Source organism: Crocodylus porosus, unplaced genomic scaffold (assembly GCF_001723895.1).
Source record: "Crocodylus porosus isolate Cpor-Errol unplaced genomic scaffold, CroPor_comp1, whole genome shotgun sequence".
NCBI classification, from domain to species: domain Eukaryota; kingdom Metazoa; phylum Chordata; order Crocodylia; family Crocodylidae; genus Crocodylus; species Crocodylus porosus.
The window spans coordinates 37,858,753-37,874,024 of record NW_017728943.1 but is presented as its reverse complement, the minus strand read 5'-3'; the positions used below and the strand labels follow the sequence as shown (position 1 = coordinate 37,874,024).

Sequence of the window (15,272 nt, the reverse complement as noted above, 5' to 3'; positions counted from 1 at the left end):
AACCTTGTTTTGCCAACAAGGTGTACTTCAGCTGGAAATAGTTAAACTTGGCTACAAGAAATAAGTAGGGACCTACTAAACTCACAGGCCCTGGCGACCAATTACATGGCTGTAACATGGCCAGGGCCCCCGATTTCATGGCTGTATGATGGCCGGGCCTGCCATTTTGAAGAGGGAACAAAGCAGGGCCTCTGATTGGCTGAGGAGCACTGCAAGTCCTACTCCTCCCAGGCACTGATTGAAAGCTGTAGCCCTAACTAGAGCTGCCTGGCTTGTTAATTCATTAATTATCACCCTTCTCAAGGGGGGAAGGGTAATAGTTACTGAGTAAACAAACAGTTTAATAGTGGCATTAACCAGTTCCCTACCTAAATAAAGTATAAAGCTAGCTAGCTATCTGGCTAAAATAAAGCAGGACTTTTCCCTGCTCCCCCACCACTCCCCTTCTGGAGACCAGAGACATGAACTTTCCAGCCTCTCCCTCCACTCACCGCCACCCTCCCCACCCCCCCTTCAGGAGATGGGCACTTTGCCTTTATTTTCTTGTTGCTTCTTTTGCTATTCCCTAGCCCTTCTAGGAGAAAGCTGGTTCCCCATGAAAAAGCGCGGGGAATCCACTATGTTTAAAAAGCCAGCAAAAAGCTATTTCATGATCGTGAGAGACTGCCAATTACACGATTTCCATTAAATTGTGTATTTGGTAGGTCTCCAGAAATAAAATCCTGAGATGGCTATTGGGACAGCATAGTGCTGACTAGGAAACACTTGGAGTGACAGAACAACAAAAGAAATCCTCTCCACCTGCCCTTCAGTTGTAAGAGGGGTAATACAGGTGTCCAAGCTCTGTGAAGGTGAAGAAACTGTGGTTCAGGGCTGTTTTAATGTTCCACTTAAGGTCCATCTCTCAGTAGGGAACTGGATTATCAGCTGGTGTCAATTGATGCAGTTCTATTACCTTCAGTGGCCTAGGCCAGTTTATACTAGTGGCTTAGGCCAGTTTATATGAGTTATGGGTCTAGCCCCATAATGTTTTATTCTTGATGACCCACAACTGTTTGACTAGTAAGTCTGTTATCCATACCTTTCTTCCCACTGTGAAAACTACTGCAGGAACTTCAGATCAGGACCCATACCTGGTGCTATGTTAGTGCAGGTTTGTTGTGATAAGAGCAGAAGATGTATTGAATGAGGATGTTGTCTGGATTCAATTAAAAATTAAACCGAGGGTTTGCAAAGAAATATAGGTAATTTGTTGAGGCTGCTGCTACAGCACTTTGAGGCAGGAAACTTGAGTTTTAGATTTGAAAGTCATAAAATATACATATTTTCTTCTTTTATAAAAATCAAGAGACATGTTAATTCAGGATAAATGCATCACTGTTCTATTTCATGCACGTTTGTATTTATTTTCAAACTACAGTAACACCCAAGCGGGACTGAAACTCCATTTTGTCATGCCCTAGACAAAGTTCTTACTCTAAAAGCTTCTAATCTAAATATACAAGCAGTACCATAGCAAAGGAGGGGTGAGTGGGGTGACCCCCCCCAGGCACTGAATCAAAAGGGTATCAATAGGCGCTGCCTAGGCGAGGTGGGTTGTGGGACAAAGCTGCGAGCGGCTTGTTGGGGGGGGGGTGCAGCTTCCACTGCTGCATGTACTCCTGGGCAAGTGGGGGGGGGGGGCAGGCATGTGCCCCCTGAGCTGTGTGTGGGGCAAGGGTGGGCTGCTGCTGAGGGCTTGCTCTGGACATCAGACTTCCTTTGTACAGCACTGTATATAAGTCGGTCAAAAGTTGTGCATAAGGAAGAGACAGATAAGACATAGAGATGGGAAATAGGTTGCCTGTAGTCGGACATCAGATCAGCGAAAGCCAGGAATGGGCCTTGAACTCTAGCCTCCAGTCCTATGCCCTACCAACGCAACTGGTCTGTACCATAATGTGATTGTTATAGCATGAAGATCAGGAGTTGCCTAAAATTGCCTAAAATTGTAAGCTTAGAGTGCTATTAAAATTATTCAGTATAAACCAAAACCAAGATACATAATTTTCCAATAGTGCCTTGGTAAAAGGGTGCAAGTCCCTCTTGTGTTCTAAAATGTTTGCAAGATGAGTTCAGTGTCTGGGCCAACCAAACCTCTGTGGTGATGTTGGGAAGACTTATGTCATTGCAGACCTTTTAACTGATTTAGTTCAGCTGTACTATTTCTTCTCTACCAGCATCTGTAAACAAAAAATGTCTGAATTTTATATCATTGGAAAAACTAGCCAGTTAATCCTGAGGCTGACCAGAGCCTTTCCCTTTGGCAATTAAATGACACAATTTAAGGCTCAGATTTTCAAAATCAACTGACAATTCTGGATAAAACTGAAGCCCTTTTCAGATGTCTCATGTCAGTCTCAAAGCTACAAGTCAATTTTGAAAATCTTGGTATGGGACTGGAAAAGATAGCAATAACTGGAGACGTACATTGAGTCACAGAGGACCTGTCTGATACATGATTTTTTTTTTCTCTTATCTTCGTAGCTCAGCTACTCTCCCATCGATGATCAAGTGTACTGAAGAAAACAATGGCGTGGACAAGAGGATCAGTAGATTTATCCTTCCTATTGGGGCTACTGTGAACATGGATGGAGCTGCTATATTCCAGTGTGTGGCAGCTGTGTTTATTGCTCAGCTGAATAATGTAGACCTCAATGCTGGACAGATCTTCACTATTCTGTAAGTTGTTGACTATTAAGACCACATTGCCTTGGCTCCTAAACACAACATTAAACCTGTAGTCTTCCTGCTTTTTACTGTAATCATTTTTAGTAACTAGCAGTTCAGATTCTAGCCCTCTGGCTATACTGTATAATGATATAGCAGGAGTGTGTCAGGCTGTATAGACCTTGTTTTAACAGTTATTGTATCAATTTGGACACTTAGAAATTTGGAATCTTACATGGTTGCTAGGGATCACAAAACCTTTTCTCCCTTTCCTCCCTCCCATGCTCCCTCCTTTGCTTATTACCAGACTTTGGTAATTGCATGGCCAAACTGACATTACATGTGTTGGGTACCTCAGCAGAGGCTAAGGCAGAGGCTCTCCTTCCTCCCATCCAGGCACTGGATGACTTGCACTGCTGTTCTGTAGATATGAGCTCACTTAACCCAGTAAGTTGGTGTGGGGCTCTCTGGAGTCTCTCTGGTTGCTCTAAACAAGCCCTTTCCCATTTCCCTATTCTTCCTCATTAACCCCTCATTTGCCTTTACTTCCCATATTGGAAGCTGCCAAATCCCATAGTTTGTTTCTTTACCACTAGTCCAAACCCCTTATTTTCCTTTCCATATTTATGTTGACATCTGGGTCCCAGCCTTGATAATTCCTGAATCTACAGTGACAGCAGAAAGAGCAGAGCCCATACTTTATGAACTAGTTAGAGGCGTAAGAATAACAGCACTCGGGACCCATTCTTATTCATCTCCATTTTTGTGCATCAGCAGAAAAAAAAATTACATGTTTGCTTTTGTTAAAATTCCTGCTTTAGGCAAATATATGCTGTGGCTGGTGGGTGAGCATGCTAACCAAAAACTGTGCCAACCTGTTTGAATGCACTTTCAGTGTCACTGCCACTGCATCCAGCGTCGGAGCAGCTGGAGTCCCATCGGGTGGAGTTCTTACCATTGCCATCATCCTGGAGGCCATTGGACTTCCTACAAATGATTTGTCTTTGATATTAGCAGTGGACTGGATTGTGTAAGTACTTCATACATTGCTTACCTGCTGTTGCCTATGCAGGGAAATTACAGCAGTAGTCTTAAAAAATAAAAGCCCAAATCACTCACTTACCAGAAATGTCAAAGAATGATATAAAGAGAAAACCCTTCTCAGTTAAATAAAAGCTGTAGGGCAGATCATCAAGTCCATATTCAGATTATACTATACCTTTGACTTTAGTTCCCTTAGTGGGCATTATTGTTAAGAGTTGGACAAGAGAGTATGGCTAGAAATTAGTTGGAAATTAATTAGAAGGAAAAAAAAAACAGATGCTGAGAACTGGGGAGATGCATGGTTCAGACAGCTCTCTTGGAGAGATTATCCTTCCCACAGCCTGAAAGAGTGTATCCTGAAATTCAACCTTCTCAGTGCTCCTCAATTTGACTTTGTATCTCACTACAAAATAACTCATCCTTCTCCTGGAAAAGTTAAAAGATGTTTCATAGCTCAATTGAGTGACGTGGGAATAGATACAAACACCTAAGAGGTATAAGCAGCATTTCCAGCTTTTTTTCATGGCACTGGAGTAAGCTCTGTGGACCTGGGACTCCCAGCCTGTCCTCTCCAGCACTCATATAAGCCTCTGACCCTTCCCATTCTTCTCAGCAGATTTATAACTAGAGCACGTGTGCAGCTATAGTAAAGCTTTACTTGCTGACTGTTAATCCTTGGAGACCAGAAAGTTGAATAGCCAATCTTAATATGCCCAAAAGCTCAATTTTAAAGTACTTGGACCCTGACATTTAAAGAGCTAGTGAGATGATCTGCATTCAAGACCACTGACTGGAGAAGGCTGTTGGACCCAATCCATTGGCTGGATTACCAGCGAGTGTACAAGGTGAGGGAAAAGAGCAACAGGCTTTCTGCCTTGAGCATACTTGGCCCTTGTGTAGTGCCTCTTGTTGCCTGGAGCCCATGGTCTGCTCCCTGCTATTGCCCCCCGGGGCAGGAGCCACCTCAAAATATGCAGGGAGGAGCAATCAGAGCAATTATGTGCTGCTTCACATTGGGAACTGCTGTCCTTGCTTCTTGGGGAGTGTGACATTGGTTGTGCTTTCCCATGTACCACTGGGAGCCCCAAGTATCATGGGGTACAGGGCCACGTGGCTCTGAGCTCCAGTTAGTTAATGCAGGCCACCTTCCCTTCCAAGCATTGTGATCAGTGCTGTGTTCTAGTCATGGATGTCAGCCTTGTTGTTGCATCCTGCATGGTTGTAATTATAGGAAGAAAAATGGTCCTGTGACATGTCTGCATATAAAACATTAAGTAATCAAACAGTACAAAGTCACAAGTTAAGCACATGATGATATAATTAGACCAGAAAATGACTGAGTGTAGATGAAGAGAATGTACCTTTTCTTACCAGCCACCCATCAGTTTAATCATCTCTACCACTTCAAAGTAACCAAATGGCCTTTAAACCTTCTTCCATTAAATTGTATCCATGTTACATTATTTTGTGTGGTATGGCCAAAGGCCAGTGGGATATGACATGGGGCCAAGCTAAGACAGAAGCTCTAGTGTCGGGCAAGCACTTTCTGCCTTGTTTTATGCTTACCTGAACATCAGGGTCTGCAAATTCAGGCAAGACTATTACTAGGTTTCATTGTACAGAGGGGAGACAGCAAAGGCAGAGAAAAAGGATTATGAAAAACTGGGCACACATAGACGCCAGTGAAAATTAGCTGAGTGGCAGAGGAGACCATGAACAAACAAATCCTATTTATGCTCTGTAAGAGAGTATCCACATCCATGTGTGCATGATTGAGCTTGTTATCCCTAATGACAGGCAAGCTGTAGGGCCTGCCTCATCCATAGGCAAACTTGGCAACTCGGTGCTGCTTGCAGTTTTGATGGCAGGACAGCAGTGGAATTGAGAGTTTCCAACACAGAGATCAGGGTTGAGAATTGGATTCAGGGCTCTCAATTCCTGTGCTACTGGAGACGGGGAGAGGGGCAGTGGCGGTATTGATCAGTACAGTAAAGGTGCTTGATCTTGAGGATCCGGAAACACAATTGGCACTTGCTTTTCTATGAGATAGGCCAGGACACCTGCTTCAGAGGAGACCACTTGTGCTTCCTCCCCTGCCTGGGGGAAGAGCACTGCACTGGCAGGAAGTGTAGAAACCAAGGTGGGCTTACCCATAAAACACTTGCACTGCACACTGCTTAAACTGTGGTAAGGCATAATGAGAACATCTAATGCCATTGCATATACAGCATGAGCCAAGCATATCCATTCACTATCTCCATTGACTTCAGGGAGTTATAGCAGGGATGCATTTGGCCCTATACACTGAATTGTGCCTCTTAAGTTAAAAGGCTGCCTGTATGCTTTTACCATTGCCCAGGGACCGAACCACCACTGTTGTGAACGTTGAAGGAGATGCCCTGGGAGCGGGCATTCTTCATTATCTGAATCAAAAAGAAATGAAGGACAAAGAGCAGGACCTAAAAGAAGTCAATGTAGAAGCGATTCCAAACTGCAAATCTGAAGGGGAAACATCACCTCTGGTAACACACATGAACCAAGCCTCCAACCCAGCCAGCACGGTGGAGCCACCTTCTAAAGAATCAGTCTTGTGAACTAGGGGCAGCTTGTGAATGCTCATTGTAGAGGTGGACTGCAGACTTGTTAACATGCCTGGACTGTTTGCACTGCAATCTGGGGCTGGATGGATGCTAAATGTTTCAGTTTTGACACGTTTTGAATCTTGTTAGGCAGGTGTGTGTTTGTGCGTGCTTGTTTTTCCCTGGTAAGAGCAATCACCTTGACATGGTATTTTGGGGTTTCATATTGTGTGTGTGTGTGTGTGTGTTTTGTGCATGCATACACATGCACGCACATATACATATAGGAAAACAATACCATCTGAACTTTTAATTTAAAAAGATAGTCAGCAACAGAGCTTATGGGGGTGGGAAGGAATGAAGTAACCAGCAAGTATTGATGGTAGCTGGAAAACATCCAGGAGCAGACAATTATTTTGGGCAGAGGGATGCTTACTGAGTTTTGGCAAGCCATTGAGGGCTGCATGACAGGCAGCCAGGGGCAGATAAATATTAATTATCTATAGCCATGAGCCAGATAGAATAGCCTGGAGGGCCGCATTTTGCCCACCCCTGTATCACTCGGTATTGTGCTATACAAGGCTGAGGTCTAGCACATCCTTCAGTTGTATTTAGGTACCAGTACTTACTGTGAAATACCAGCTTAGGACTCTCTAGTGAAACAATAGAAAGTGCCATTTTGGTCCCCCAGTCTGTTAAAAACATTATTGGAGACATATGCTGGAAACTTGTTTTGTTTTGGGGTATTTTTTTTTTTTTTCAAATTTAGCATGAGAGCCTGATCCTCTTTCCAGTCTCATGCTGTATTACCAGAACATTTGCAGGAAGGCAGACCTCACAGCAGCTTTCACTCTCTACTCCCTCATTTTTGGTGGTGTAAATTTTAAAGGCAAAAATACTGGCCTTTAAAATAAGAGGTCTGGTTCCCAGCTTCCCTTCCAAAGAGGCAAAACAAGGCACTTATAAACCAGTTGTGGTACAGTAAGTACTCTGGGATTGAGAACTTTTATAGCAAGTCACAGAATTGGTGATAACAGACTTGAGACAAAAAAATTGTCAGCTATGTACATTTAAATGTACATGTATGCTCCTGCCACTGCTGTGTTTTCTGTTTGTGTGTCTTTAATGGATCAAGCCAAATGTGGTGTGAGGTGCAACTTGCACCATACAAGGTGTTGTCTTAACTCCTCCAGAGTACTCTGCCTGACACTGAGCCAACTGCTTTCTGACTTACCCTCCAGGCTTTGTGAATTTACAAAGCCCACTGAAGTCACTGCAAAGCTCCACTTCGTGGTTGTGGGTCTTGAATCAGGTCCATAAAGCCTCAAAATGAACACTGTTTAAACGTTGAGGTCTCATCTGACTTGTGATGGAAAACAAGCATGACACCTTGCCATGACTTATTTTAGGGTGAGCTTCCCAGGCACATTTAGCACAATCATTGCATGTTTGTGCTGTCCTCACTGTGCCCCTGAGAAAAGTCATTGTTGGCTTATCTCGGCAAGATACATTTGTAGAGATTCTTTCCCTTTTTCCTTCCTCCTCTCTGTACAGGAGAGAGAGAGAGAGAGAGAGAGAGAGAGAGGAAAGACTTCTATTGCTGGAGTTTCTCATTATGACAGCTCAGATTTACTAAGAGCAGCAGCTTTGGCTCATAAAGTATCTTTCCTCATGAAGGAACACAAAGTGCATTGCAAAAAGACATGCAAAATATATACAGAGGTTACTTCCCCCGTCACTGGAGGGCATGCCAAAGTCTGCACCAGCTTCCGTTTCTGCATAGATGTATGATGTAGCTTTCTATAGAGTGCATTGCAATAATCACATGTAGCAAAGTGATTATATTTACCTGAGTTGGAATTTAACCAAGGCTAACACTCCTACCCTTACGAAAAGATGCCATAGTATTTTAATGGACCAGAAATGTTCAGGACCAATCTTTGTGTTGTCCAAGAAACCTGGAATCTTGCAGGCAGCTAAACTCTATTTTAGGCTCATGTGAAGAGCCTGTTCTTTTACATGTGGGCACAACTACACGTACACTTTAATGTTCATTAGCCTATTTTAATGTGCATTAAAGGATCACAAAAAAAGCCATGCATTTTTGCTAATGCACATTAAAATGAGCTAATGCACCCTTTTCTAGTCCCTCATAATGGAGGTACTGAATTTTAATGTGCATTACCAAAAATGCATTAATGAACGTGTAGACACATCCCGTATGTATTATTCTTACATAGCAAATATCATGCCTGGGATTTCATGAAAGTTGAAACATTTTTTCCCTATCAACACATCGTCTTATGAATTATTTTGTCCATCATCATTGTCATAAGCAATATTTTTATTGGCTGCTTAATGTAGTATTATTTGCTTTCAACACAATGCAGGCCTGTGTGACTATGTTATTTCTGGGCTCTTCCATCCCATTTGTTCTTCGACTTGAGTGAGCTATGCAAAATCATAAAGGCTTCAATGTTACAGTATCTTTACTGCAAAAAAACATGGTATGTGTTAACAGCTGTCCATGGGCCCTGATCCAAAACCTTTCTGAAGGGCAGCATCTTTTTCCATTGGATCAAGCCCTTAAAATAAGGGTGTGAGTTGAAAAAATAAGTGTGTGAAGGATCTTCATAATTTTTATAGTGTAGGAATTGCAGGAATGTTCTGCTCCTCTGATATGATCATTGTCATACAATATGCAGAGATTGCCATGTTTTAAAGCACTTTATGGGATCTGTAGCAAAGGGGCTGCCTATGGGCCAGCCAAGCTGCCACTATGCACAGCTGCACTGCAAGGGAAGCCCATCACAACTGCGCTGCTGTCAGCGCAAGTCACCAGGATTTCTTTGTAATATGGACACGATCTCTAAAAATAATTTCAGTGACTTTGAATTAATATATCATTGAGCTGAAAAATGTTACTGCTTCTTTTCTTGGTTCATCTCTAGGCTATCAACGTGCTTTGTTAATTGACTTCCCTTCCACAAATAATATGGATTCCCTGATGAAATAAGACTTTTTTTATGCCTTTGATTTGGAATAGGCAAATCCTGTCTTTTCCTCCTGGTACCAGAATACAGGAGTTTGGTGCAAAAGTACTTCCTGGGGATTGAGGGGTTTTATAGCCCTTACAGACCGTGGGCTATGACAGTCTCTTTTGTGTGTTTGCTTTGCCTCCTTGTTATAAGGACAGGCCAGTGAGTCTGCATAGTCGTAGACTCGTTCTAACATCCTCCGTAAGGCAGCATGATCTCAAGGTAAGTATGGACCTCCATGTTGAAGATGCTTTGATAGTTGGAAATTTACATGAAGGCTTCTTTACTTAAATCTGGCAGTGGAATTTTATTGCCCATTTAAACTGCCAGCGTGGTGAGAATCTGACCCTCTGTCTTCACTTCCCATCTGCAGAATGGAGACTACATAGTAATAATCTACAGCTGTGGTCAGCTGTTGTCACATTGTTCCACAGGTCACTGCAAGATAAAGGGTTCTCTTAAACCATGTAACCCACTGGGTCAGCATATTTAAGGAACACCAGTTTTTGTAGCCACTGACATGCAAAGGAGTGACATGGCTGGCATTGTCTGGCCACTGCTCCCTCACAATGTAAAGAATGAGCCTGAAACACAACTGTGACACAACGGGTGCCTCCTCTACAGCCCACCAAGGTGTCCTTCTGCTTCTCTAGTTAAAAACAATTCCTGTACTACTTGGATCCATCTTCTCCTTTGGCAGCAGTTTTTTTGGTCCTGACAATGTTTTGCTGATCATGTTGAATCATATTGACCAGTTTACAGTTCAGTATTTTGTTGTAAAAGTGGTGTTTGGATTTCTAGCAGTGTTGTGACTGTGGCTACCGGGTGCTGTTGCAATAATAATAATGATTATTATTGCCAGAGTCCCCACCTTGCTGTTGAAAGAGCAGCTTGACACCTTCCTTTGCAGTCTTTCCATCTCCATGTTCACATTGCCCACAGCATTCCCACCCAGACCTTTCCTCTCGTTCATTCTTTCCTCCCTACCCCTCTTTACCACATTGCCATAGGATATTTGTCCATATCTGGGAAGAAGACCCAGCTGTACGCAGTTGAATACTGGTGTATGAGTGTAACTTTCTTGAGAATGCCCAAGTGGATCTTAGGGATGTAGCTTTAGCTAATCTTTTCACAGTTGTAGGCTGAGATCCCCTGTCCAGCCGCCACTTCCCAAGGCTCAGTTAGTACATAAGTTGCCTTGATCAATGACACTATGTAATACCTATGGGTGCCTATAACCATGCTCCTTCGCATTTGAATTAGAACAGGTTGGAGCAGACTTGATCAATAGCGTCTACTCCAGGTTCTAATTCGAATACTGCAGCATCATGTCTGTTAAGCCCCTGCATGTTTTAAAATATCCGCAGGGCACTTTAAATTTAATTTGACAAGGTTTAGTTAGATTCATAGACACTAGGGCCAGAAGGGACCTCAAAAGATTGAGTCCAACCCCCTTCCCCAGGGGGAGAAAGTCAGCAGGGGTCATCGGATCCCAGCAAGATAAACATCCAAATGTCTCTTGAAGGCATTCAATGTAGGTGCTTGAACCACCTCCGATGGCAGTCTGTTTGAGACCTTGGGGGCTCGGACAGTAAAGAAGCTCTTCCTTATGTCCAGCCTGAAACGGTCATGGAGGAGTTTGTGACTGTTGGACCTTGTCATCCTTTGGGGCGCTCTGGTGAACAGACGTTCCCCAGATCCTGGTGAGCACCCCTCATAAACTTATAGGTGGACACCAGACCACCCCTGAGCCTGTGCTTTTCCAGGCTGAAGAGTCCCATGGCTCTCAGCCTGTTGTCATACAGTCTGTTTTCCTGACCTCTGATCATGCGCGTGGCTCTTCTCTGGACTCCCTCAAGCTTCTCCACATCCTTTTTGAATTGTGGAGCCCAAAACTGGATACAGTAATCCACCAAGGCCGAGTACAAGGGGAGAATGATGTCCTGGGATTTGCTTGAGAAGCATCTATAGATAAAGCATCCATCCCATGGCCATTTTAAACACATGGGGCTTAATACATGTGACACTGTGGCATTTTAATTAGAGTGGATACCCAGGAGCCCCTCTAATTGAAACTTGTCCCCTCCCTCCCACCTCCTAAGCACATGTATAGGTAGCCTATGTCATTATCCTAAGGAAAGAGACTTTTTCTTTGCCTGGGGGTGTGACCAATATTTTCCAGCAATCTTCTGCTGTATCAGGCAGAGGAAGTGCCCGCACATTTTCTCCTGTTAGAAACTTATAATGAAAAGGGCTGTTATTCTGAGTAACCAGGATTTAACAGAGCCTTGCCTGGTGTAGTTGGGCTGTGTGATCCCAGGCGTACAGATATCTGTTCATTGCTGAGAACTTAAAACCCTCTTGAGATGTCTCTTGCAGTTACTGCAAACAGCTTTGTCTGAGAGCAGGCTGAGAACAGACTAGGCTCCTTGGGTTGTGTGAGGCAGGGGCTGTTCTTAATGTGCATTGTACGGTGCTCAGCACATTATTCACCTTTAACAAGTAACAATAAGTGCAGCCAGCCAAGGCCAAACCAGCTGATTAAAAAAAACCTCTCTCCCTTTTTCTCGCTGGGTAATTCAGTTCTCAGGGAGTATGCTTATCTGGTGAATCCTTTCTTGTGAAAGGATCTAGGCTTCAGCAGGAAACAAAAAAAGGGGCAGGGTTTTAGGCAGCTATTGAAGGGAGAACTTCCTGCATCAGGCAATCCTTCAACCAGACCCAAGGGCATGACAGCTTTGTTGCCAGTTACCCCTCGTATATTGCAACCTGTGTCCTTGTAGTACCAGGCTCCTCTGAGGCTCAGTAACACAGCTGCTTTCTGCAGAGAAGCCGAGACTGTGACTGCCCCAGCAGCCTAAGATTCTAGGAGAAAACTTCGCTGAGCTGAGCCTATATTCATTACTTCCCACAAGCACAGCACATTTCTGCCTGGCACAGCCCGCTGACAAAACTCCTGATGTTGGAATCCACCCTGGGTCTCCCAGCCTCTATAGATCCTACTCCTAAAATTAGTTCTTCCCTTGACTGTCAGGAATAAAGCCACAGAAGTGAGGCTTAGCAAGAACCAGGGACTGGTGGAGATGTTCATCTATGCATTGACTGCAGTGGCACAATGACATGTTATAGGAGAGTGTTGGGATGGTGCTGGTTACATACACATGTTTGGCAGCTTGGAAAACATAATCCTGATCTCGTGTGTCTCCTCAATGGTCTAATTACAATGGGATAACTGCTGGCATAACTGGAGGGACATCTTAGGAAAGAACTTGAGGAGCCTCCCTGTGCCTGAGACAATAAGCACCCTAAGTTGAACATATGCCTGTGGCCAAAGATGTGATTGATGGGAGATATAAAAGGAAGAGGAGGGTAAAAGCTTTACTGCTACAAAGCTAAAAAGCAAATTGTTCTTTGGTGTTATAGAAAAAAGGAAAAGGAGTGGAATCCTGGGGCTTGGGGGATTAGGGAACACAACAACCAGTGGCAACATGCACGGGATGCACAGGGGTGCATGTGCACTCCCTGACAAGTCACATGGGTGGGAGGGCAGGTGGGAGCATGGTGTCCCCCCTGCAAGCGCTGGCCGATTGCTGCAGCCGCTCCCAGAAGTGGCTGCAGTGATTGGCAGGGATCAGCTGTGGGCAGCAAGAACGGCTGTGGTCACCATCCCCCCTCCCAGTTGGCGGGATTGGCCGTGGCGGGGACACCCCGCCCGGTCAGCGGGATTGGTCGCAGGGGGGCACATGCCTCCCCTAAGGCAGCACCAGTTGCCTGTGACAACAGATAGAGCAGGGAGCAAAACAGAACAACAGATGAGACTGGGAGCTTTGGCAGGGAGCAGAAAGTGAAGAAGCAGATTGAGCAGGGGAAGGAGTAGCTTACCTTGTGGCTTGCTTGCCAGAAAGGTTAGTCTCCTGGAGCAGGGAATGGGATGAGAAGCTGAAGGAAAGGCATACTTCCTTCATGCAACTGGACAGAAGTTGTGAGAGCTACAGTGAACAGTGGTTAAAGTGGTTTGCAATGTGTATAGTAGAGGAAAGGCAGATCCCTGTACTCTGACTGGCCAGACGTTGTGACAGGCTAGTCAAAGCCCCAGGATTTGTAAAGTATAGTTACTGATAAATAAGCGTATGATATACAAGCTCCAGGACTCTTGAGTAGCCTATACTGGACATTAGCCATGACTACAGAGACATAACAGTACAGTTCTGGGTCAGTGACTGTCCTACATTTGGTTTGCTCAATGGCTGAGACAAATGGTTTTCAATCCAATGCACACTGGTTATTACTATATGAACAGAAAGCAGAGTGTGTTGGTATTACTATTTATGTCAGTGTATTGGTAAGAAACATGTTGATTTGCCAATTCATGGAGGAAAGAAGACGATGAGAAATTACTTCAAATGTTGGACCACAGGCTGAAACAGCTTTGCTTAGATATTTTTCACATCACTATGCAGATCCTTAATCTAGCTACACTATTTCTGTCTTCATACCTCAGCCCTTGGTTGTTAAATTATGCTAAGGGTAATGCTGATATAAATCCTTTACACTTCCATAGTGCTTTTCACTCATTATTCTTTACAGACTTTTGACAAGGTGATGATATCAACCCATTTTACAGATGTGAAGGAGAAATTAATGCACAAAAAGATGAATGACTTGTCAAAGATGACAGCAAAGGTTGGTGGCATAACTTGGGAAATAGTGACCCAGTCCTGATATACGTGACAGCAGATATTTCCTGACATCCAGTCCCGTTCACACTCAAGCCAATTAGTAGATGGTGGGTGCATAACTCATTGTCAATCCTTTGCAGTCAAGGAATATTGTCTTCCATGATTGTCTTATCTATGGGTCCAAAGGTGCATAACTACATTCTGGGGATAATAAGGTGTTTGGATGTAAAATGTTCGGGATTGAGGGAGGGTATCACTCTGTTCGTGCTTGGTGGAAACTTAAAAGTGAAGAGCTCTTATGTGAAAATTCATCTTTCCTTCAGGATGGATTTTGTACAGGCTAAGAATCAAATAAGATTCTCTCTCATTTAGCATTTGCAGACTTGGTTGCTTCCTAAGGGGTCTAATTCTGTTTAGGTGCTGAACATGCTCAACAAGTATTAGATCTTGCTAATGTTTTACCACTCACTTCAATGGGAACAGAATCAGGCCAGCTGAAGTCCACAGGAGTTGACAGTCTTCAGCACCTCAAAAAATCTGATGCCATGTACCTCACTCAACAAAAATGCAAGTTTGTCTCCCTGGTTATTCAGGATCTCAAAAGGCCTGTTCTCAGAAGTTGGCTGCAAGGCAGAATAGCTGACTCAAAGGAGATCAAACCTAGGAATGCATAGACAATTCTGTATTAATGCAAAGTTAATGTTATGGTGTAAACCCACAGGCCACGTCCATATGTGCATGGACATTTGGTTCCCTGAGACATCCAGCAGTGGTGCACCTCGGGTTCTGTGGACCACCCAGGGCTGCAGGAGCAGTGATCCTGCCAGGCTCTAGTTATGAGCAGCACACACTGCCCCCACGTGTGCCACTCCCCTTTTCTTTTCCATAGGGTTTTTTTTGACCTCTGCATATCCAGGGATCAAAAAACCCTGACCCCATGCTGCTCCCTTGCAGCACAGAGAACAGCTGAATGTGCGGTATATGGCACTGCAAAAGTGTCTGTGGTGCCACATACCACATGGCTGTGCTCATTCGGAGGCAGCCACAGAGGCCAAGAAATTCAGCATTAGAGTTTCCTTATATCTTTTCTCTTGCAACTATATCTTCTGACAAGGTTGTTCATCATGTGATCCAATAACTGAGCAAAGCAACATACTATTTATTTTATAAGCATAAACAGATTACATCAGGCATGTAATAGATTCTGTGCTAATTGCAGAACA

At 43.9% G+C, this 15,272-nt stretch overlaps 1 protein-coding gene across 1 annotated transcript in view; it reads left to right on the top strand.

Moving 5' to 3' along the window:
• The window catches only part of SLC1A4 (solute carrier family 1 member 4), a 39,248-nt gene extending 32,645 nt beyond the window's left edge, over nucleotides 1-6,603 (top strand). Inside the window, exons 6-8 of the mRNA XM_019549171.1 lie at nucleotides 2,527-2,721; nucleotides 3,605-3,739; nucleotides 6,113-6,603. Of these exons, the coding sequence (XP_019404716.1) occupies nucleotides 2,527-2,721; nucleotides 3,605-3,739; nucleotides 6,113-6,347 (565 nt within the window). The 3' untranslated portion in view covers nucleotides 6,348-6,603. The remainder of the gene's footprint in view (nucleotides 1-2,526; nucleotides 2,722-3,604; nucleotides 3,740-6,112) is intronic.
• Nucleotides 6,604-15,272: the final 8,669 nt, after the last annotated feature.